General features: G+C 33.9%; 1 protein-coding gene across 1 annotated transcript in view; it reads right to left on the bottom strand.

Annotated features, from left to right (window-relative positions):
* Window positions 1-24453, bottom strand: part of USH2A (Usher syndrome 2A (autosomal recessive, mild)) — an 813932-nt gene that overhangs the window by 311219 nt on the left and 478260 nt on the right. The window contains exon 37 of the mRNA XM_011987398.1: window positions 6493-6672. Within this exon, the coding sequence (XP_011842788.1) occupies window positions 6493-6672 (180 nt within the window). The remainder of the gene's footprint in view (window positions 1-6492; window positions 6673-24453) is intronic.

Genomic DNA, 24453 nt, shown 5'->3' with positions numbered 1-24453 from the left:
CTATATCTGTACTTGGCAAGCAAACTTTTACATTTTTGAGAAATATTAATTTTCTTTTTAAAAAGTAGCATCTTGACATTGTACTAAGTTGATTTCTTATACACATCTAGATGTGTATAAGAGACAGTGATTCTCCTGCTTCGGTTTCCTAAGTAGTTAAAACTACAGGCGCCCGCCACCTCGCCCGGCTAGTTTTTTAGTTTTTTGTAGACGGAAAGATTTTTTTGTATCTTTTTCAGGAAAAATTTAGTAAACTACTTTCGTCATTATTTTTGGTGCTAGTACATCATTATTTCAAAAACAGGACTAATTTAAAAGAAAAAAAATATTTTTTTTTGCATGTATGTGTGTGTACATATACACACATACATACACGATCTAAAAACCAATCATTTAAACATTTATGGAAGACTGATAAATTATCAGGCTCCAGTAAATCATACATTCCAGCATGCATGCTTTTTGACTTGGGCAAGAAATTTGCTTTGGACAGTTTGAGGCAAGCAAAAGTTTTCAGGGCTTGCACACTGGGGCTTGACGCTTGAAACCCTGAGTTTTCCCCGGGAACTCTGAAAAAGCCCAGTCCAGCTTCCTTAAGCCAGAAGAACCATGCTGACAACTCATACAATCAGGTGAGAAATAATACAGACTGATTGTTTTATGTTGCTAATTTTTGGAGTAGCTTGTTATATAGCAATACTTGAAAGAATATTCCAGCTCTTAAATTCTCAACACAATGGAATTCAGTAGTTCAAGCTCAAAAAAGTTAGTCATTCATATATTATTCCTTTAGTGGTATTACTGGGCAAAAATCATATACTAATATTTTTAAAAGCAAACATTTTATTCAGTTATTCAAAAGCATATTGGCTGAACAACTACTAAACTTTGCTATTTAGTGAAAATTGAAAAAAAGTTTGAATTCCAAGATGTAACTTTTAAATATATGTATTTGAGGACAATTAAGAAAAAGTGAAAAGCTATTAGAATAAAATTTCAAATTACTTGCTTTTGTCTAACATTAACAATGTAAAAAAAGTATTTGTGAATAAAATATATAGATAATAGATATTTTTTAAAAAGTCATAATTATATTCAATAAGGAACTCTTTATAAACACAGAAGAATTTTATTAAGAAAAAATGTGAAATCCCAAGATAAGCAATGAGAGCTTGATGTAAGAAATCATTCACAAATTATGATCTGGAGGTCATGGAAGAGGAGGCTGAAGATATTTCAAAAAGAAAGTCACTTCCCATGCTTCCTGCTTACTTCATCATCTAATATGCATCACAACCACCCCTTAGCAGGGTTATTGGCCTGACCATACGTATGTCAACATGTTAAGGAGTAAGTGTAGGAAAGGAAAGGGATGTAGCAAGATGAAATTATTCTGGTCTCTGCAGTCTATGTGAAAGACAGATTTTTTTTACTTACTTTTTCTGTAGGGAATTTTCCAGGCCCCCAAAAAGAGTCTTAGTAGGAAAATAGAACAAATGAGGTAGGAAGCACCAAATGTTTACCAAGACAGGCAATACGCTAAACACATTACATATATTATGTTGTTAAATCCTCCACCTGATGTGGGAATTACCAATCAGCCTCTTTAATGGATGAGCAAACTGAGGCTCAGTTATATTTGCAAATTTGCTCATAGTCACTCAAGCAGTGAGTGAAAGAGGTGGATTTAAATCCATGTTTCTAGGACTACAAAGTCTATGCTTATGCCTCAGTTTTAATTCCTAATGGTTTTCTTTTTTATTTTTTTCTCATTGATATTTTAGGGGGAGAGGTGGGGAGGGGGTTCAGGGAAGGAGAGACAGACGAAAAGACCCTGTAAAACAAATTACTCACAACCATTTTGCCTTTTTCAATTTTTGGTTTTCTAATAACACATTGGGGAAAATAAATAGGTTTCTCAAGCCTAGTATTTTATACTCTCTGTCGATTATAATAATTCTCATCAATTTAAAAGTACAAATGACAAATTATTTATTATCAGAGGAAAACTGGATTAGGTTCACAAACCAGGGCGGCTCCAAGTTCCTTTCACTGTTACAATAAAGCAGTTCAGAAAAAGATAAACAGAAGAGAATTATTCCTTTTGGAATAATATAAAACTTTCATAAAAAATCTGTTTCCAGCTCGTCAGTATGGAATGTGTCACTAATCATTTTAAACTATGCCCTTTTATGCTTCTTCTGTCTCTTTTAGCTTTCTGAGTAGTTCTTTGATGTAACAAAGACAGTTTCAGACAAGATTTCAGTTCATCTGGAAAAAAAAAGGTTTAAGTCTGGAGGCAAAATGCAGTGTATTTAAAATTTATATACTCTATAATGCCTTTGTTCTGAACTTGAAGATCCTGCAAAACTTCTAAGCTTCTTTGCCTTCCTCCTCTAAGCTCATTTGTTCTTCTTTTGCTTATTATCATGCAACTGCGACTTTAACTGGTGCTTCCATCATTTAACTACATGCAGAGTCATGGCTGACCCTTTCTGATCAATTGCCAATCCATACAGGTTTGACTGATAAAAGAGCCAATTAGATTTAAGCAAATTAAGGGACATCACCAATGTCAACCACTTATTAAACTGAATGCTGAATTCCATGCATACAAAACACTAATGCACTGAGCCCCATTAAGCGTTGAAATCCTAACCCCATTAGTAACTCCAGACCTTGAAGGGGTAAAGGCCATAGGAAAGTTTCATATTTATGGATTAACATTTGGATTCGTTTTTATTTTTTTAATTCCTTTCCTAGAACTCTTGAACCTGTACCATAATGCTATTCAAGAGCTCTGATTAAATATATTCTTTATTTCCAAGAGTACCTTAGTGCCAAATATGAGCATTATGTTATTACAAACAACCTAAAAATATAGTAATTGTAGAAATACAAAAAACTTGAGTGAGCAGAAGTAGGGAAGGATCTGCTACATAATTAGAAAAAAGAGAGACGCTCCTCCTGTTATCCAAATAATATTTAAACTGAAGTTTTCAAATAAAAAATGTGTGTTAATTGGGATTTGCCACTGTTCATCTATGTGCTAAATTATTAGTAGCACCATCTTCTTGCTTTAATTTCTATCTTCAAATAACTTGTGTTTATCATATTCTTGATTATATATTTTTTTCTCATCAGAAAAATAGAGGTATTTTTCTTATTAAGATGGCAAATAAGATGTGTCCTAACCATCAATTAAGAGATGATGTATCCTGGTAAAATTCTTTGGAGTATGACCCTTTCGCCTCTCCTTTCCAAATTCCTACCTAAACTAAGGATTGTTTATTCTATGCTCACCTGAGAAAAATAACCACTATAGGGAAGAATAAAAGAGTGATGAGTTGGTGTAACATGAGAATATTTCTTACCTCCAATACACTCACCCTCCTTATAGTTTGAGCTCCCAATTTTATCTACATAACCAGAGCATTCCTACATTGGACAATGGTGTAGAGAGAATGTCACATTTTCACAGCTGGCTAAAATACAAGGTTGCTCAGGTTGGGATGAGGCCTGGCGGGCTTGAGCAATGATAAGCTTAAAATTTTAAACTAGTAGTTAAGCAATCTTGACTAATTTATTCATTCAGCAATTATTCATTATGCACCTACCATGTGTCAGGTTTAGTCTAGGCACTGAAGATAAAAATGTGAGTAAGAAACAGTTCCTACTCTATAGAATCGTATAACCAGTGATTGTGACAGATTAAACAGGCAATTTGAGTATAAAGTAACTGTTGTCTGGGATACAGAAAGGTCCTATCTCAGCCTCTGCTGGCAAAAGATGACTTTCTGATGGAACAATTTCTAGGTTCGAGCCTAAAAAATGAGAAGGATTTGGCCAGATTAAATGGGTAAATGGGATTTTCCAGGTCAGATTTGATAGCATATATTTGGTGAAGTAAAAAAGAGCATTTTGTTTTGCCCAATTATTTTATTATTATGTTTTAAAACTATGCAAAAGAAGCATAGCTAAGGATATTATCATTACAAATCTTGCATTATCCAGCATTGAAAGATACTAGGATTTCAACATCACCATATTAGAGATCTAATATTGAAATCAAGGAATTGGCAATAATGATAGCTATCCAAATATAATGGAAAAGTAAATAGCATATAGAACCTATTCTGCCCATAAGTTGGTTCGCCTAGCATATTGGTTCATTTATTATTCATTTCAGAATGAAACACAGTTCACTGGACAAAGGCATGGAAGATTTCTTTAATAACTCTCAGTACTAATTTAATTCTACTTAAACACACATATTCTAGTGAATGCCACATGCTTTTCAGCATGATTTTTATGTGTAAATCAGGATAATATGTTTTCAGATCATTAAGTAAAAGGAAGCATGAACTAAAACCTATTTAATCAATGAGGTATCACCTTTAAACTGCCACAAGGTCATAAAAAAGATAATTTTAATGCTATAAGTTTCCTAATTGTAATCAACAACAATTTAATGAAAAAAGAAAGTATGTTCTAATGGCCATAATAAATTTTAGCGAATCACTGTGTGTCTTTGAAGACATCTGCTTCCTCTTTGGTGAAGGACTGACTCCCAAATTCTAGATTTTTGAATACATAAAGTGAAGGATTGCATCAGGCCCAGAGAGTGTGGGCCTGCAGTGCATTATGGTAATGACACAGATAAGCATCCACAGAGCGAAGATGAAGATAAGCCTCAGTTAACAGTTTACTCAGTTTGACAGCACCACTATAAAACAGTATTTTAGTTTCTTCCTGTTTGCATAATATTAACCCTTTTACTGACAGGTATATTCATATAACGCATATTCAGTTAGCAGTAGGAGCTAGCTATTTTTAATTGAATCATGATATATGTATACATAACAAATTATTAGACCATACATTCCTCAACACATAAACAATTAATTAAATTTGCCCTGTTTTATGAATATGATTATAAATTACTGTAAATCACAAACTGTTTAAATCCATATAAATATCATAAAATAAACATGCTTATTAAATATTGTATATATCCTGTAGAAAAGGTGTGACTATATAACTTAAAAATCTCCATTATGGCACTGATTACTCTTTAATTTCTAAATCTGAATAAAGGATATTATATACTAGGGTTTAGAGTCATCACAGTCTTCTATCCTTCGTAGCATGTGTATTGAAGTGAAAAATGAAGATATGAACACCTAAGGTTCATTTTATCTTAGGGAGTTTGTTTTATTTTGTGTTCCAGTCTCAATTTTTAAATAAATATATCTAAATTCAATTCCCTTTTAAAATTATTTTCTTAATAAATATGATACTAACCTGAGTTGATCAGCCTCAAAAGTTTCTTTTATGCATTCTTTTCTTAAGTAATGTAGCTTCTGACATGTAGAGTTTCAACTGTTTTAGTAAACATCAATTCATTAATTTTAATAATGGTATAAAAGGTAGATAATAGTGAGTGATTTTATGATACAACAGGTAATGAATCTTTTTTGCAGGGGAGTGGTTCCATACAACCTGAAGATTTCCTTTATTTTTCTCCAGTGATAAGACATTTTCTGTTCTTACACTCTTCATAACTGGAAGTGGGGTTAACCTGCCCTTCAGATTGCTGATATAAGATTGTGACATTCTCCCTTAGTCCAGAATGCACTCATTCCTGGGAGATGGGCTACAGGGCAGACACTGGATATCCTGCGGTCCTTTGCTTTCAGGATTTTCAGAAAACATACATTCTTTAGCACTCAATGGAGAATCATGCTCTTAACATTGTTAGGCATGCTTTCTGTTCAAGGGCCATCCATGTCAACCCTAGAGGGGTTTTCCTCAATGTGATTATTTCCCACAACGAGTTAAAACATGGTGAAGCTGATGGCACATCAAAATAATGGCGATTGTGAATAGGTTGATTTTTATAGAAATATTTAAAATAAAAATATCCAGACTGTATCACATTTCACACATGAATGTGGCCCTGCTGAATTGTAATTATTAGGATCAGGAATTTAAAGGTGTTTTTCAGTAATGCAAATGGAAATTTCCTATTCTATCGTCTACACCCTGCCTTTTTTTGCCAAATGAAGTACTTGAAGTATACAGTTGAACTGGTTATTTAGAACACCTGGAATGAAAACCATCTGCAGTAGAAAATGGAAACTCAAATTGCAAATATAAATTTTGGCTTTAAGTAAAGTCTTGAACAAAAAGCATTTCCCAATTTTCTTAACATGCAGAAATCCAGAGAGATATGTGTATGTATGATATATAGGCACACATACACACACAGTGTGAGATGGATGAAAGCAGTCTCAGCAAAACAGTAAAAGACCATCAATTAAAGAATCTGAATACAGAAAGCGAAACAACAACAATCAAAAGAACCAGAAATATAATTGAGCCTCTAAGTTATAAAATAAAATACCTGTAAAAACAAATAAGATATTCAATGGTCACTTAATTCTAGGGCATTTATATAAAATTCGATAGCCAACATTTGCATAGACTTACCTCCTGGAGGCATTGCAATTGTTATAGGATCAGTTATCAAGCTGCCCTGGCTATTTGAAATATTCACTTGTACGGTATAGTTGGTAAAAGGAACCAGCCCATCCATGAGCACCCAAAGGTTTGTCTCTTCTCCACTGTACATGACTTTTGTGACATTCAGAAGGGTGTAATTATTACCTACTGATTAAAAAAGAAAATTGTTAAAATAAATACATATTTAAGAATTCTTTCCTGATATTATTTGAGTATTTTTTTTTTGAGTTTCTAAATATACTGTACCAAATAGGTCTGTAACTTTACCACTCTAAGAGGCATTACACGTGCTTCTATCAATGCACATATTTGGATTTTATTATCTTGTGAACAAAAGTGTTATCTGGGTTGACCTGGCCAATTCATTCATCACAGCAATCAAAATATTTGAGGAATATTCTTAGATAACTGTAGGATAAAGCCATATCACAAGTATCAAGCATATAAGTAAAAATATTGCACAAATGTAGAAACTGATTACTTGATGAGTTGTTTATACTTTTTTGAGTTTTCTTTTTCCAGTAAAAATCCCTGAATTTTTTTGGATATGCAGACAGGAAGAAATAATACATTATTCCTCAAATAGAATGGTTCTGGATACACGTACTATACTCAGACATATTAGTCAGATATTGTATATATCACAAACTGAGGTATTTTCTGTTCACTTTGCTTGAAATGTGGGTGGATTTCTTTCTATCTAACACCTCTTTAAATTAGAATTAGTCAGAATATCCTGAAAAGCAACTGGGTATGGGAGGTACTATATGTCCACTTTGACCAGAAGATCTAATATTTTTAGCTTTATGAGAAAATGCAGAAGCTGCCTAGCTATATAAAAGAGTCACTCTCTATATGTCCTCACCCTGCTCCCACCACCACTCTCCTTCCAAAGCTTTAGCAAATCCATTCTTAAATCTCATCAGTCCACAATGCAGGAAAATATTGCTGCCTAATAACAGTGTTATCTCTCTCTTACACCATTAGGTTTAATTTCAGGTTAAGAGTCAGAAATTAGGGTTAAAATAAGAAAAGGGCTACAAATGAAAATTGTAACACTTTTCTATATTAGATGCTTTCCTGAAAAATTTATGATACGATTTTTTTAAATGTTGCTTAATTTTTGTCAATTTTAGAAATGATACAATAACTCTTAAAAAACAGAAAAATGAATGATTAAGAGTACCACCCAGGCAAGGCAACATAGCAAGACCTCATCTCTAAAAAAAATAAAATAAAATAAAAAAATAAAAATAAAAATAAAATAAAAATTAAAAATTATCTAGTCGCAGTGGTATGACCCTGTAGTTTTAGCTACTCAGGAGATTGAGGTGGAAGAATCACTTGAACCCACAAATTTGAGATTACAATGAACTACAATTGTGTCACTGCACTCCAGCCTGGGTGACAGAGTGAGATTTTTTCTTTAAAAGAGCACCAATATTTACTTCAAATAACCTTCTTCCTATATAACATCACTTTTTATTATATGTACATTTAATCTTTCACATACAATTTCTGCAGATATAGAGAAATGAATTTAAAAAGCACATGATATTGAGCTTCAAAGGGAAGAACAAGCATACTCGCAAGATCTCCAGATACTGATATAATCTTTATTGAACAAATGCTTAAAAAGTAAAAGATGGCATCATACTAAAAGTGATCTTGCATCGTATAGTATACAAAATGCAATGTTTATAATATTTACAAAAACATTATATTTTAACATAGTTTAGTAGCAAAGTATAGTGCAAAGGAAAGAACATAAATTTGGTTGTCAGAAAGTCCTGCATTTGAACATGTTCTTGTATTCTTTAGTAATGTACTCTTTGCTAATTTATTTAATATCTCTGAATATCTAGTCCTTCAACTGTGAACTGGGAATGATAATACAGTATTTACATTGCAGTGTTATTGTGAAAATGAAGTGAGATGATTTCTTGATTTCTTTATCATATCCAGCACATAATAGTTGCTCATAAACAGCAGCTAGGAATGATGTTATTGTTTTTGTTGTAATCCATACAATTGATACATTCTAGCCATTTAGAACTAGCAAGTGATTAAGAATTTTACACCCTGTATTTCATTTTCTCAGTAGCAATTGCCTACCTATTCTCTACCCCTTCCAACCTAACAATGTATTATTAATCAAAATTCTAAGGTTTTTCAATGAACAAAGCAGCACTAATCTCATCCCCTACCAATGTGCCACTGTCCCATCAGATTATATTTCAAACTGAAATTATTGAAGATCAAATCATGCAAAAGAGATTCTGATATCTGGTTATTACTTGACTATTTTCTTGAAATGTGGGTAGGTCCAACACATTTTAAAAACATACAAAAAGTTATTTAAAAAGATACTTATAACAATTTGGGGATGGAGGAAGTCACTGGAAAATCTGTTACAAAATACTCAGGAGTTTTTTCCATGAGCAGAAGAGAGCCTTAGTGGCATCATATAATCTATTACTCTGGACCCAAAATTGGCATGTCCAAAGAAGTAGTTTATTTCAAAAGAAATAAGCAGTGCTTGTGGGCTAAAGCATGACAATGATAATTTCTACTCACTTTCAGTAAAAGCAGATAAAGACATATTCATAGCTTAAAGAGTGATTTCAAGGTCCTAAAATGGAAGTAGATAATGCACTCCTCTATATGTGTAATACATATTAGCAAGACGTTATGAAACCCACAAAGCAGCCTTTGATAATTTCATTATGCACTAAAAAGACATTTCCAATTTATGCCATTTTAGCTTTCGTAGGTTCTTTACAACTAGTCAACTTGCTTCTACTGAGGATTATTGAGCTCCAACTGCAGGCAAGGAGAAGGCTTTGCTAGGCACTGACGAGAACATGCCCCAAGTACACAAGACATAATTCCTGCACTCAAGAAACCTGGTTAAGATTAAATGTGAACATCCTAACCATTGCCTAAGATCAATTACATGGTCAGGATGGGAAGATCTCCTGTCCCCATGATATTGAGCTCCTTGGAAGTACCTCTGCTGTCATTAACATGCTCAACTGTAAACTTTCAAAAAGGTCAGCTTGTCCTATAGACTCAAGCAGATATTCAATTGACTCTCAAGTAGCATAACTGTGCAGGTCTTATAAAAGAATGAAATTTGCAAAGCAACAATGGAAATTCTAAAATTAAGCCATGAGAATATATTTTTACAAATTTTCAGCCAGGGACAAATACAAAATAAATAAGTAAATGTGTATGATTATAATGTTGGTGAAGTTTTCTCCATTGCATTTTGCTTGTTTGTTTTTGAAGGAAATTTTGAGCTGTAAAACAAACAAAAAACAAACACTATTTCTTGCTTTGAAAATGGCATGGCAGGGAGAAATATATAAGTGCACTTTATGCTAAGCTTCCTAGATAACAACATTAATACATGGTAATTATATAATTAGTTGTAACATTAAGTTCTAGTTATAGAACAATGAATACTCAGTAATTATAAGAAGTATATAATTACTCAATAATTATGAGAAGCATGCAATTACATAACCATTTTGCTCAGCTCAAAAAAGAACTTGTACATCTCCAGGAACCATGCAGCTGAGTGAGTCTAATGTTCTCTCACTCCTACAAACATACAGTTCAATTCACAGACCTAGAGTAGCTGACAGGATTTCAGCCCTCAATGAAGCTCAAAAACGTCCAGATTCAAAACCAAAGCAGGATCCACAGATTTTAGTTCTTCCTCCATTTCATTCTCACTGTCTTTCCTTTCTTCCTTTGAACTTTAGGAATCTAGGCTCCTCAATATTGGAGGGGGGAGGGGTAGATTTTTAAAATGCATGTCCTCAGATTCCTGCTCTTGAGATGGTTGTGCTTTGCCACTTTTCACTGCATAAACTGGGCTTTCAGTGGACTGGAAAACGCAGCCTCGTTGGTTCAGCCTCAAAAATCAAGCTTGAAATTGTGAAAGTGATAAGCATGTCCTATCGCAGGTGACCATTCCTGTCTGGTAGGCCCTCCAATCTGACCCTATTTGTGAGTATAAGTGGATGGTGCAAGACCTTTTAAGCTTCTGTGTTCTGGAACAACGACTCCCCACTGCCTGCCTCACCTCCACCCAAGCATTGTGATTTGAAGTTGAGTTGCCCTCCTCCACCCTCTGTGGCTTGGTCTGAGCTATAGGGCTTTAACTGGGGATCTCACTTAACTCTTTGCAAAATGAGGTTACCAATACCACTGTTCCAGGCACAACCTACATCAAAATCATGTGCGGGCACCTCATAAACATTTGTATATCTGAATTCTACCCCAGGCCTACTGGATAAGCACTGGAGCACAGGGTGCTGGGATCCTGGATGTTTCTTCTAGAGTCCAGACTCTAGCTTTGGACTATAATATATTTACTCTATTAGTGAAATAAATGTAAAGCTGAGGTTTAAAACAGATGTCTCCTTATAGACTACAAAATCCAATGAAGCTGTTCTATAAGAAAATTTAAAATGTGCATAAAAACAATTTTAAAAATAAGTAGTCATTATTGCACAATTAAGAACAGTAACATCAGGGTTTCTGATTTAAGTATTATACCTCTTTGTCACTATCTTCCACTGAAGATGCAGAGGAAGAAAAGATTTTTTGCGTATTGACCAACATCACACATCATAAAGATAAAATAAGTTTTGTATAGATCATGTAGAATTTGTAAATAAACTCCTAACTGCTCTTTCAGTCTGTCCCACATTCTAAAGGGTCTTGAAAGAGGTTAATCCATTCAGTCCTATTTTATTTCAAAGAAAAGTGTTACATGAAAAAATAGACCAAATAAACCTCATATGAACAACAGATTTTACTTATAAAAAAAACCTTTTCTTTAGTCTCAAATACAAAGTCTTAACTGAAAAGTTAACAATATTAATGCCCCTTTTCTAAGATGAAAATCTTATTTTCAATGTTCTTTTTTGTTGAATAGTAGAAAATCTTCTATGCAATTATTTTTTAAGGAAAAAACAGCATAAATGGATATTTTCACATGTATGACTCAGGGATGCGTAAATGATTGCTGTCCCGAGGATACCATCCTATGGGGTTCTCTAGATTGAAATAACATAAATGGGTATCCTTTCCTATTCTTGTTATAATCATTGTCACAAGAATTTTAATGCACCATATATTCCATAATTTTTTTTCCTGTGTGCTGTACTGCTCTGACCTTTTCAATATTCTATAATTTGACTGGCTGGCCATTTCAGTTCTCTCCTTTTTACAGCCTTATTAACTTGTGGGAAAGAGGTGACATGAACAACCAATCAGAATACATAATATTGCAAAGGTCAGTGTAGTCCTGTACAGTATCATCACACATGCAATACTGTATGCCAGGCATTAACATCCTGATATCTTATTCATGTGACAAAGATTGTAACAAGAACAGAAAATGGCACAACATGAATCCATTCTCATGACAAAGATTATAATGAGAAATGACAGCGAACAAACCAAACTGATTCTTGTTACCTTGTGAGGATTTTATATGTCAGGCCTGGTCCTGCTTTAAGTTAGTCTTTTTCTGAATCCAATTACATCTTAGGGTAGAAAAAGTATTAACTAATTTTTCCCACTTCTTGCTGTACAAAGAAATACTATGTTTTCCTGGTACTGAGGTCTAAATTTTAGAGTTGTTTAGTTCCATCTCAGTATCACAAAATTCTGCCAATACCAAAATCAGAAGACATAGAATTATGACCAAGGTAAACTGGCAAAATCAGCCTTTACTGTGAGCCAAGAATTTCAGGTCACTCTAGATAGCCTGTATTAATATTTAAGTTACAGTTATTTATTCCTTCCAAAAATATTATTCTAAATTATTTTAACCAAAAAGCAAGTGTTTCTTCCAAATTCCATTTTTCTGATAGATCTCATGTTGTTAGGAAGCTGAAAGGTGCTGAGTGTTTGTTTATTTTGTAATTAATATATGGTGAAAGAAATCTATTCTTGGCCTTACGTTTTTGACAATGTATAAAATATTTATAGACACATGCCCACAAAGCTGTCTTCTTCACAGAACATTTGAAAGAGAAAGAAATAAATAGCCTATGAACCACTAAGACCTCCTGAGGACGGTGCTCGATTAATACATCATATTTCTTACATTACTGTAATTACTGTAATAGTGATTTTAATTAGTTGTCATCTAGTCAAAGCTGTACTTCTTTGACTCCTCTTTAAATTGGTCATTCTTCTAGTATGACAATTGTAGTGCAGGGAATAAATACATGCACCATTTTATCAACTCACCAAAAGATGCTTCAGACACATTTGCCCTGGTTGTGCCCATACAAGAGCAATGACAGCTCTCTAGATATCTAGAATCTTTGTGTTTTTTTCTGTTGTTCTTTTTTTTAATGTGCAGGCACAATTACTGTTCTAAATATTGCAAATTATTTTTTAAAGTTTGTTGAAGCATGTTTTATTTTTTCCCATCAAGCTTTCTCTATGTATCACAGTCAGATTTTCCTAAATGGATCTCATTTTATGTACATCAGAAAGGACTTACAATGCATGAAGGATAGACAAAAATCTCTGTACCTTATGCTTAATATTTCCATAATCCTAAAACTGCTCTAAAAATAGTCATAAAAATTAAAGAAATATATATGTATATACGCATGTATAGTACACATTTTATATATAAAGTTCACTATATGATATATAAAATTCAGTACAGTTCACTGTATATATGTATATAAACACACACAGAAAGAGAGTGTAAATTCAGAGATGTACTGTGACTATCGTAAATTGTAGAAGTATGGTTTATTTTCATTAACCAAGTTATGCTCTGATATGTCAGAGTTTTTTTTCCACTTTGACTTATTATTTGCCATTTGAGGAAACTTTTTTCCAACTGAATAAACTGATGCCTTATCTCAATCAGCTAAGAGTTACTTGAACAAATATACTCCCAGAGAAAGTGGTTCCCAGCTTCCATACCAAACACTGGACATGAACACAACTATTTTATCACCAAAATGTGTTTCCTTCTAAACACTTTGGTAGAGCCTTACTAACCATGCTGAACATGCTAAGCCTATGGTGCTACTAGGATCAGACGAGTAATTTGACAGCCATTATTGATCCCAGACAAAGCCTATGGTCCATTCTTTGTTTAATGACATGTTTAACAATTTCTTCTAATTACTGGAATATATATACTTGAGATGGTTACTCTGTAAAAGAAGAGCAAGGATTTGGGGGTCTGGATGAGAATGATACCATGTTTTGCTGTTGAGTTCCACCTGTTTCATATGCTACAGTCACACAGTCAGGTGTTCCTGTGTTAGTTGTATATCGATGTATCATGGTATTACCACAAACTTAGCAACATACATTTATAATCTCATAGTTTCTGTGAGTCAGGAGTCTGGCACAGCTAACTGGGTCCTGTGCTCAGGGTCTCAAAAGACTGCAGTCAAGGTGTTGGCCAGGACTGAAGTCCCAACTGAAGGCTCCAATGAGGAAGGATCTCTCTCAAGCTCAGGTGGTTGTTGGTAGCTTTCAATTTGTTGTAGGCTGTCGATACTGAGGGTCTCAGTTTTTTTCTGGCTATTGGCTCAAGGCTGCCCTCAGTTACTAGTTTTGAGTTGCTTGGAGTTCACCCTCATTCCTTCCCATATGAGTCTCCCAGCGTGACCAGTTACTGTATCAAAAAGAGGGAGTCTCCTTCAAGATAGGTTACAATCTTACGGAGGTGGCATGCTATCACCTTAGTTATGTTCTACTGGTGAGAAACAAGTCACAGGTTTTGAAGATACCCAAGGGAAGGAGAGTAAACAAGGACATGAACACTAGGAGGTGGGGAAAGTCAGAAGCCGCCTTACAGTCTCCGAGTTAGTCTCTGAACTGTATATATGAATCACCTTGCTGGAAAGAGATTTTGGACAAATTGTGAACTTTCACAGCTTCTAAATTAAGTGGTACCACACAACTGTCTTTCCAAAATACGTGACAGAATGGAAACAAGCTATGAAAACAGTAACATTAACAATTTTAGTTGAAAATTCTCCAGGTACAAATGTATGAAGGAAAATGAAAAAAATGACTGACATGAAATTGAAAACTAAAAGAAGAAAGATATGGTAAATTCTTTCTTAGTATAGCACAACTCCTACCTTTGTTCCCAGAGGAAGGAGTATAAGCCAAATAAATCCTCTCCAATGTGTAGAGAAATGAAATGAGTGGAGTCTGCAGAGATAGGAAGAGAAATCAGGGCTGGCCATTCTGCCAAGCCCTGTGCTAAGTTGGGGGAAGAAGCTGGTGTTCCCAGGATTGGGAGATGCATGTGAATAAATGCAGCAAGTGCTGCCACAAAAGCCATATAATAGGATCTCAGAGGAGACAAAATCTGGAGTCCCCAGAATTCTGCCCAGTGCATCTTTGCACTCTCTAGCAACACCTAGTGCTCAAAGTTTAGGTCAAAAGAAGACTGACTAACACCAGAAGGGGAAGGAAGTAGACCAAGCTCAGAACCAGAGCAAAATCTGGACAGAACTGCCCATACAAGGCATAAGCAAGATGAGGTTGAAGAAAAAAATGTATAAAGAGTATTGTACATACAGCTAAAGAGAAAGAAAGGATTCTAACATCAAAAGACAAAATAACCATGCAGTTTGGGGAAAAATGATATATATTCCCTATAAGATGATAAAATGATACTGCAGAGACAGAGAAACAATCTGGAAATTTTAAAATGCATTAAGTATTTAATAAATAAGTTTAAAAAAGCCAGGAACAGAATAGATAGAGCTAAGATCTAAATCAATGGTATGATGAAAAGCCTTGAGAGACTCGTAATTCATGTACAAGAAAAAAGATCAAGAAATTACAACAATCAGGGAGACGATAATAGGTATGTACAAATAAATGATTAGAAATATAACTTAATTGTCTTTGTTTTTGTAAATGAAAAGACAGCTGAAGTTCATGTGGTAAGACCACGATATTGCCAGTCAGTTGCACTGCTTTCACCTAAGGACTACAGAGCTTGATCCAGTGAAACAATGGCTCACAGTCAACTAAGGATTATTCAAGATGCCTCTAAAATTGTTGAGAATCCAGAAGCAGAGTGATAATTTTCAAGGCAGCTGAATGGTGATGGTGCCGGTGGGGGTGTCCTAAGAAGGCACAAGCTTGTCTGGGCCATGTTATTTGTGGTTCCGCACAAATCTGACTCCCCAGCTTTCCTGATAACTTTTTGAACTGTTGAATTCCTTTAATATAATTCATGTCTGCCTGAATTAACCAAATTTGTTTCTGTCGTTTGCTATCAAGAAATCCCCCATGAATTGAGAAAGCTCTAAAATAATGTTCACTTTTTGTTAACATTGGTTATTTATGGGTAGTAGGATTTTAGTGGATGTTGTTTTCTGTATTACACGGATTTTTAGATTAGCATTCATAATTGTTGCAAAATCAAATGAATCATGAAAGGATTGAAACATCCAAGGAAAGTATGTAAATTGTATCTTAATTTATAAACAAGTTATAATAAAACAGAGACCCAGAAACCACAAGTCTACAAGCCAAATTTGGCCAGCTGCCTATTTTTGGAAATAAAGGTTTATTAGAACAAAAGTAATTATCTTTCTAGGAATTTTCATGGTATAACTGCAGAATTGAGTAATTATGGCAGAGAATAAATTGCCTGCAAAGTCTAAAGTGTATACTTTCTGTCCCTTTATAGAAAATATTTGCCAACCTCTGAATTAAACAATTAAAGAAGCTAACTTTTTAAAAATATTCTGCCTTCCTGAATAAAGGGAGAAATTTCCACTTTCTAGAATGATTCTTTTGAGTAAATATTTTTTTTAAAGAGTTGAACAAAGCATGTGGAAAAAACATTTTGTTGATATAGCCCTGTGTTACATCACTGCACCATACCTTCATTAATGCTTTGACTATCTTCAGCATTAATAAATGCAAATTACTGAAAAGGAAACGAAGCTGGACAAAAATAAGTTCTAGATAGTCCCCTAATTCCACATGCCTAGGAAGTTTGCCAATGGAAATACAAGTGCCTAGCTTATATGGCTTATATAGCTGCTGTTCTAAAGGCTTAATAAGATTAACTGAAGAGTAATTAATGGTGCTGGGATGAAAGAAATATGGGTTTACCATTTTAACTGCTTCTAAAATACTTTTCTACAATGTTCAAAGTTATATGTCTTCCTGAAAAAAATCAGTGGTAGGTAATTTGTCCAAAACATGAAACATCCCCTTTTTATGGATTCTAGTGAAAATAAGTAAATGGCTAAATAAGGCTAAAATATTTGTTGAAAGTAACAAATGCAGTGTCAACATTACCTTGAAATTTATTTTAAGAATATGATTAGATAAGTGCATCAAATAATTGCCTTATTCTAAGTATCAAATAACGAATTGCTGAATGGTTTAATTGTGCCTTTTCAAATATTTTGCTTAAGAACCTAGAACAGGTGGCTAGAGTCAGAGGCAAGAAAACAATAATATGGTACCATGAGTAACAAAATAAGCATTTGATATGTAAAGGATCATAAGATATAAATATGTTTGTAAAGCAAAGAGAGTTTGATATATAAATGTTGGCCTCTTGAGGAACAACTTAATCAATTTTGCTCTGTAATTTAAGGTTGAGCTGTTTTTCTCTTTTAAATCCCCCAGATGGTGGCTTTCTGGCCTGCATAATTATAGAAATGAAAAGAACTAGCCTGGATACCTTCAAAGGCATTTTATTCACCTTAACTGTTCTCCTATTACTAACCTAGACCGGTTGATATGGTTCAGCTCTGAAACAAGCATGTGAAAGTAAATAAGATCTTTATCATGAAAAATAGTCATTTACCTAATAGCACCCTAAGAATATGGTTTATAGCCACCAGTTGTATTAACAGGTCTTTTTTTTAAAAGAAAGAATAAAGTTATTTAAAAACATGACTTCATCTTAAGAAAAACACTGAGAAATTTGAAGAGTTTTTTGATGATGTTATAGCTATATATTTTAAGTCTTTATTTTTTAATCCTTGTTCATTTGTGGGGCTTCCATTGTCAGTATACAAATGAAGATTATTATCTGCTTTCTAAACATGTTCATAACTCATAGATGCCAATAAAAATATTCAGTTCTTTGGGGGAGATGATCAGAAAGAAACTGGCTAAAAAGCGGACCTGGGGATCTCCGATCTATAATCAAATATCGAGATTGATTGTGTCACTTGCACTTGTATTGATTTCAATTGGAGTAGCTCACCCAAGGGAATAATAAAAATGTGGAATAAAACTGATTTATGAGGACAAAATAAATCCTTTTGTGAGTGTAATGAATTGGTACTATTTAACCCTTTCAATCACAGGCTGAAAAACTATTTATTTTTTAAGAATGCTGAACTAGCCAAAGGAAGTCATATCAGAAATGCCAATACTGTCAAGTGCCATTACACAAAGTTGTAATGCTGGGGAAGAAATGCTGCTCTAAACTTGATGGAAGGCATTATTTGACATACGACATACTTTTAGCTTTCCTGGGCCAACTTCTATGTGTCATCACAAATGATGGACCTGTAGATCCAAACTATTACAGAATCACTCAGTAGATGTTTATGGTGCTTATTTACATGATTCATAAGACAGTTGAGAAGCTAGAACAAAACATGGTGGTATAACATTAACTACATTTAATTTTTTTCTCAATAGAGGTGTTCTTGGTTTTAACTCAAAACAGCATTTAACAGTTATATTCATGGAACACTCAGCAATATTTGAGGATAACAGGGATATTCAGGAGAAACAGAGTTTGGCATAATTTGCAAAAATATTTGCCTTAAGAAAATTAGAGGACCAAATAAACAAGGAGATGATTTGTATATAAAACCCAGCAACTGTTTTACTCTATCAATTGAGCCAACTAGCCAAGCAGCTGATTCAATGAGAAAAATATCAGTCACGTCATTGTTTCTTGAAACCCGGTAGACAAAACATTCCCAATAGTTTGGCATTGATTTAACTTTTAACTTTCCCTCTGTGTTAACATCTCGTACATGTGTTCCAAACCTTTGCTGTCCAATACAATAGCCCCTATCCACATATGGCTATTGAGCACTTGAAATGTGGCTAGTGTGGCTGAGGAGCTGAATTTCTAATTTGATTTTAATGAATTTAAATTAAAAATTGATCATTGATTCAGTTACTGGAAAACTTTTAAATACATTTGGAACAATTTGGTATATGGATCTACTTTCTCAGCTGAAAACTTATGACATCTAAATGCACATTGAATATACCTGATAAAAAATCTGAATTGAAATATCCTGCAAGTGTAAAATACAAACATAGATTTGGTAGAAAAAATAATGTATTATCTCATTATTAACTTGTAAATTTTAATTATATGTTAAAATAATGATATATTTTCGATAGATTGGATTAAATAAGGTATACTACTAATTTTTTTTTTTTTTTTTTTTTTGAGACTGAGTCACTCTGTTGCCCAGACTGGAGTGCAGTGGTGTGATCTCAGCTCACTGCAGACTCCGCCTCTCATATTCAAGTGATTCTCCCACCTCAGCCTCCTGAGTAGCTGAGAGACTACAGGCATGCACCACCACTCCTGGCTAATTTTTGTATTTTTAGTAGAGACGGAGTTTCGCCATGTCACCCAGACTGGTCTCAAACTCCTGACCTCAGGTGGTCTGCCACCCTTGGCCTCCCAAAGTGCTGGGATCACAGGTGTGAGCCACCGCACCAAGCCCTACTAAATTAGTTTTAACTGTTTCATTTTACTTTTTAAAAATGTGCATTTTAGAAAATTCAAAATTATATATGTAGCTCACATTATATTTCTATTAGATAGTGCTGTTCTGATGTGCTAAAGGGACAATTAGAATGCACATTTAAAATGCAGGTTCATTTTCATTTTAAATCAATGGAAGAAAACCTCACTGTTCAAAGATCTGCCTACCTAGACTCACTAGAGCTGGAAGTGAAACTTTTATTCACAGAATGCACAGATTCTGTTCCATACATTACATTGAATTCATAGTCCTAAGAAAGCTAATTTCAGAACAACTTATGAGTGTTACAAGAAGGAGTGTGTTGATTTGTTATCAGTTCTGTCGTTTGGCTTGTACTGTCATTGTATTTAATGAAAGTACATAAAGGTAACTTTATTTATCTCCACTGGCATAAAAAGGCTTTTAAAAAAATTAATACATTTTACTATTTACAATGAAACATAATTTAATTCAGTTTGATGGTGCCATAATTATTATAGCATAATAATTTTTCTAGCATGATAACTTTGACATGTATGCCATACAGAGTAAATCATTAAATAGGAAACAGGTACAAATCAGAAAGATAATAAGAAAATCTATTACCATAAAGACATAAATTATTAGGGAAAAGTGGAAGTAAACCACTTTTAGTTGAAGAGATTCAAGCAAAAGTAAGGTGATAATAAATAATAATTGCAATGGCTAGGCTTCTGAAAGAAACTGAGGCCCAAGGTTTTTAACATCCCTTGCATAATGAACTCAAGATTTTTGTTCCCAATTTCTTATTAGAGTTTGAAGTTTTAAGGTCTTTTGTTTCTGAAATGCTTCCAATAGTTTTGGTATGAGATGAAGCATGATATAAACTCCCTCCTTCCCCTGCGTTTTTCTCTTTTGGCTTCATATATTTTTCCAAATATAAAAGAAATTTTTTTATTATAAATGTTAAGGCTATATCAGCAACCATAAAGACAAAAGCTGAAATTATCTAAAATCTGAAGATAATCATTATTAAAAATATTAATATTTTGGTATATTTTGGTGTGTGTCTTTCATATTTGTTCATATATATATACACATACACACACATCTCTCTATATATACATACATCTATATATATGATCTACTGTCATATGTTGCAATTATAGAATTTTATGATGCTCATTGTTTTATAGTTGTAAGAATATATATTTTCTCATCAACAAATATACAGTATAATCTTTGTAATGGATTTACCACAATGTCTTCAATGGTTGAATATTTAGAAACACCCACCCTCTTGATTTTTATTATACAAATAATCTCTGTCAGGGACATAATTTTATAAGGATTTTCCTGTGCACCTATTTGTTTTTTTCTGAAAATTTTAATAGGGAAAATTTCTGGGGTTCTCAATGGATAGGAATATTTGAAACCTCTTATATTTACCTTATAAGGTTATTTTAATAATCTCACATGAATTACTGGAAGCGAATAATTACTAAAAATCAATTGGTCGTGGCTTATTTAAAGAAACCATAGTGTATGGATTGCATCTGTGACACAGAACTTGAATTACAGCTCTTTCTATTCAAAGTAAAAAGGTCTATCCTGTCTGTTAATGTGGTATATCCAGCTAAGTTCATATAACTGAGTGAGTTGAACTCACATTCTTTGAAAGTAGAGATCTGTGTATTTTCTGTCTTCCCAGAGCTGGAGAAATCGCTAACTCAGATGTATAAATATTTTTAAAGTGTTGAATAAAAATGGCATGCTTTAAAAACACTGATGTAATACCAGAGTTTTAAAAAATATTATAATAAAAATAAATGAATACAATCAGGAAAGTAAAAATACCTGGAATAACCCTAATGAAAAATGTGAGGTCCTTATGAGGAAAATAACAAAATCTTACTGTGAGATACAAGCTGCTTAAGTAAATGGAACAGTAACACATTTCCAGATGAGAAATATTTGAAGATGTAAGTTTCACAAGAATTAATGTATAAGAAGGAGACTCCATTAAAAGTATCAGTGTCATTTTTTCAACTCAATCTAATGTTCAATTGGAAGAATATGCATATGAAAAGAACTAAGACCTTTTAAAAGAAATGAATAATAATCTGGAGGGAGAAAATATTAACTTTACCCATAAGATACAAAGGTATTTTATAAATAATTAAGATGTTGAAAGCACCACAATTCAATCAGAATAGAAACAGGTATAAAGAGAAGAAATAAATAGCTCAGAAACAGATAGCGTTATGTGTACAAATTTAAGTCTGATAAATTTAGCAAAATAAAGCAACATATGTTACAACTTTAGACGGAGAAAATATTTGTTATAAAAATAAATTAGCAAAGATTTAATTATCAAAAATCTAAAATACTACATCATAAACCTTATAAAAAGACCAAAAAGACAAATCAGATAAAATATTTAAAATTGTAATGACTAAGAATTACTGTCTTTAATATTTAAGCTGCCACAAATACCAAAACAAATTTTAAAACCTCTAAAAATTCTGGGTAAAGTGTGTGAGGGGACAAAAAAGAAAGACAAACAAACAAATAGAGAAAGAACATATGGAAAATGTTTGGTCTCAATAGGAATAAAAGAAATGCAAATTAAAGCAACCTACCATTTTTATCTATCAAATTCATATAATTACAGACAGATGAACACATTTGTATACTATTAGAAACGATGTGAAATGATGTAATTTTTTGAAAGCATTTTGCCATACATATCACGTGTCCTCAAAAATATACTCAACCTTTAATTTAGCAATTCCTTTGTAGTTATACATATCAAGAAAAACGTAGAAGTATGTGTTAACAAATATTCTTTCAAATAGTAAGAATAAAAAACCTACATAGCCAACAATAAGGAATTGATAAATACATACTGGCACATCTATACTATGGTATATTAAATACCTATTGAGTATTAAATACTTGTTATGAGTGTTTTTTGTGTAATACAAGAAATATTCATGATATAATGTTAAATGTGTAAAGTATATGTGTTTGTAGTAAGATCTCAATACATTATATATGGAAACACATGAATACACATATGTATACCTCCATAGAAAAAACGACTGCAAGCCAATAACACATTTATAATAGGTACCTTTTTTTTTTCTTTTTTTTGAGACAGAGTCTCGCTCTGTCACCCAGGCTGGAGTGCAGTGGCGCGATCTTGGCTCACTACAACCTTCACCTCCCGGGTCCAAGCAATTCTCTGCCTCACTCTCCCGAGTAGCTGGGATTACAGGCACCTGCCACCACACTCGGCTAATTGTTTTTGTATTGTTAGTAGAAACAGGGTTTCGCCAACTTGGACAGGCTGGTCTTGAACTCCTGACCTCGTGATCCACCTGCCTCAGCCTCCTAAACTGACCTCGTGATCCACCTGCCTCAGCCTCCTAAACTTCAGCACACAGACCATGCTTGCAGATACTTAAGTACTTCCAAAATATTTAAGATGTTGAAAGCATAGTGATTAAGTTAGCATAGTGATGATTTGGAGAAATAGGTTTACACTGGGAAGGAATAAAATATCCCAGGAACAGGCACCGTCATTCATATAAATTTAAATGTTTAATAAATTTAGCAAAATAAAACAACATAGGATTCAACTCTGGATAGAGGAAATTTCTCCACCTGACCCCAGCACCTACCATTTTGTTTCTGTCTTGCTCCATAAAACAAGCTAGATACATGCTTTTTCATGAACAAATGAAGGAATGTCCAAATAAACAAATAAATTTCTTAATTTAATTCTATGATTTTTGATTTCTGTTCCTTGGGTGTAAAACTCCCTTTGCTGTCTCCCCAAAGGCATATTGCTCGAAGAAAAAACATGAATTTTATCTGCAACTTTATTTATAAATAAAGAATACAAATTCTCTAAAAACCATATGCTTTTTTTTTGTAAGTAGCCCACTGGAATCCTTAGATTCTGCAACACTAATAATTGAGTAAACTAACACATTGATTATGAAGAATTTCACACAAAAAGTTGGGAAATATGTTTGATGTGGGCTGTTCTTGGTATATAGAACTATGATTTAGGAGTCACCCATTATCACTTTCTAAGGGGCCAAACATAAGGTTTGTAATCCTCATAACTCTATGTAATGATGAGGACCCATCACCATCCAAGGAAGTTGATCCCTAGACTCCCACAGGAGAAGTTCAGGAATTAGAGAAGGGAATTCCTTGTTGTAGAGTGTGTCTTAGAGGCTAGAGAAGGACATTGGCCCCGGATGGCTAGATTTTTTTCTGTTTCTCTGTGTAACCCATTCTTCCGTTTCCCTCTAACATTATTTCACAGTTGACACTTTCCTGCTGAGAACCTCCTAGGTATAATGGCTATATGCTCAGTCTACCAAAATCTAAAAACTGATTCTAATATTGCTATTTATTCAACAAGCACTGAAGCCTTGCCACAACAAAGCATGCAAAAACCAACACTAGACAGGTCTATCAGTAGTATACAACTATAGGAAAACATTGTATGTCTGCCCTATCACTGGTTTATCCAGTTAAACTTTACCATGCATGTATTAGAAACCCCCAAATCACTTAGGTGTGGGTTTGAAAATGGTTTGAGTATTTTTAAATGCTTTAAAAAATTATCTAAATAGGAGAATTTCATTTTATTTTTTAAATTATGCAAAGCCTTCCAAAAGTACATCATTTGGGTGATCTGCTGATTGTATTTTGCTTCTAACAGGCTCCTTTCATGAGGAGTTAGAATGGAGAGATTCCGACCGGGCCCGGTGGCTCAAGCCTGTAATCCCAGCACTTTGGGAGGCCGAGATGGGCGGATCCCGAGGTCAGCAGATCGAGACCATCCTGACTAACACGGTGAAACCCTGTCTCTACTAAAAAAATATAAAAAGCTAGCTGGGCGAGGTGGCGGGCACCTGTAGTCCCAGCTACTCGGGAGGCAGAGGCAGGAGAATGACGTGAACCCGGGAGGCGGAGCTTGCAGTGAGCTGAGATCCGGCCACTGCACTCCAGCCTGGGCGACAGAGCGAGACTCCGTCTCAAAAAATAAATAAATAAATAAATAACACAGGCTGGCGAGGCTGCAGAGAAAAGGGAACACTTGTCAACTGTCCGTGGGAATGTCATCTAATTCAGCTGCTGTGGA

Source organism: Mandrillus leucophaeus, unplaced genomic scaffold, assembly GCF_000951045.1.
Source record: "Mandrillus leucophaeus isolate KB7577 unplaced genomic scaffold, Mleu.le_1.0 Scaffold309, whole genome shotgun sequence".
Taxonomy (NCBI): domain Eukaryota; kingdom Metazoa; phylum Chordata; class Mammalia; order Primates; family Cercopithecidae; genus Mandrillus; species Mandrillus leucophaeus.
Note: the sequence above shows the minus strand (reverse complement) of the source record. Positions and strands in the feature narration are given on the sequence as shown.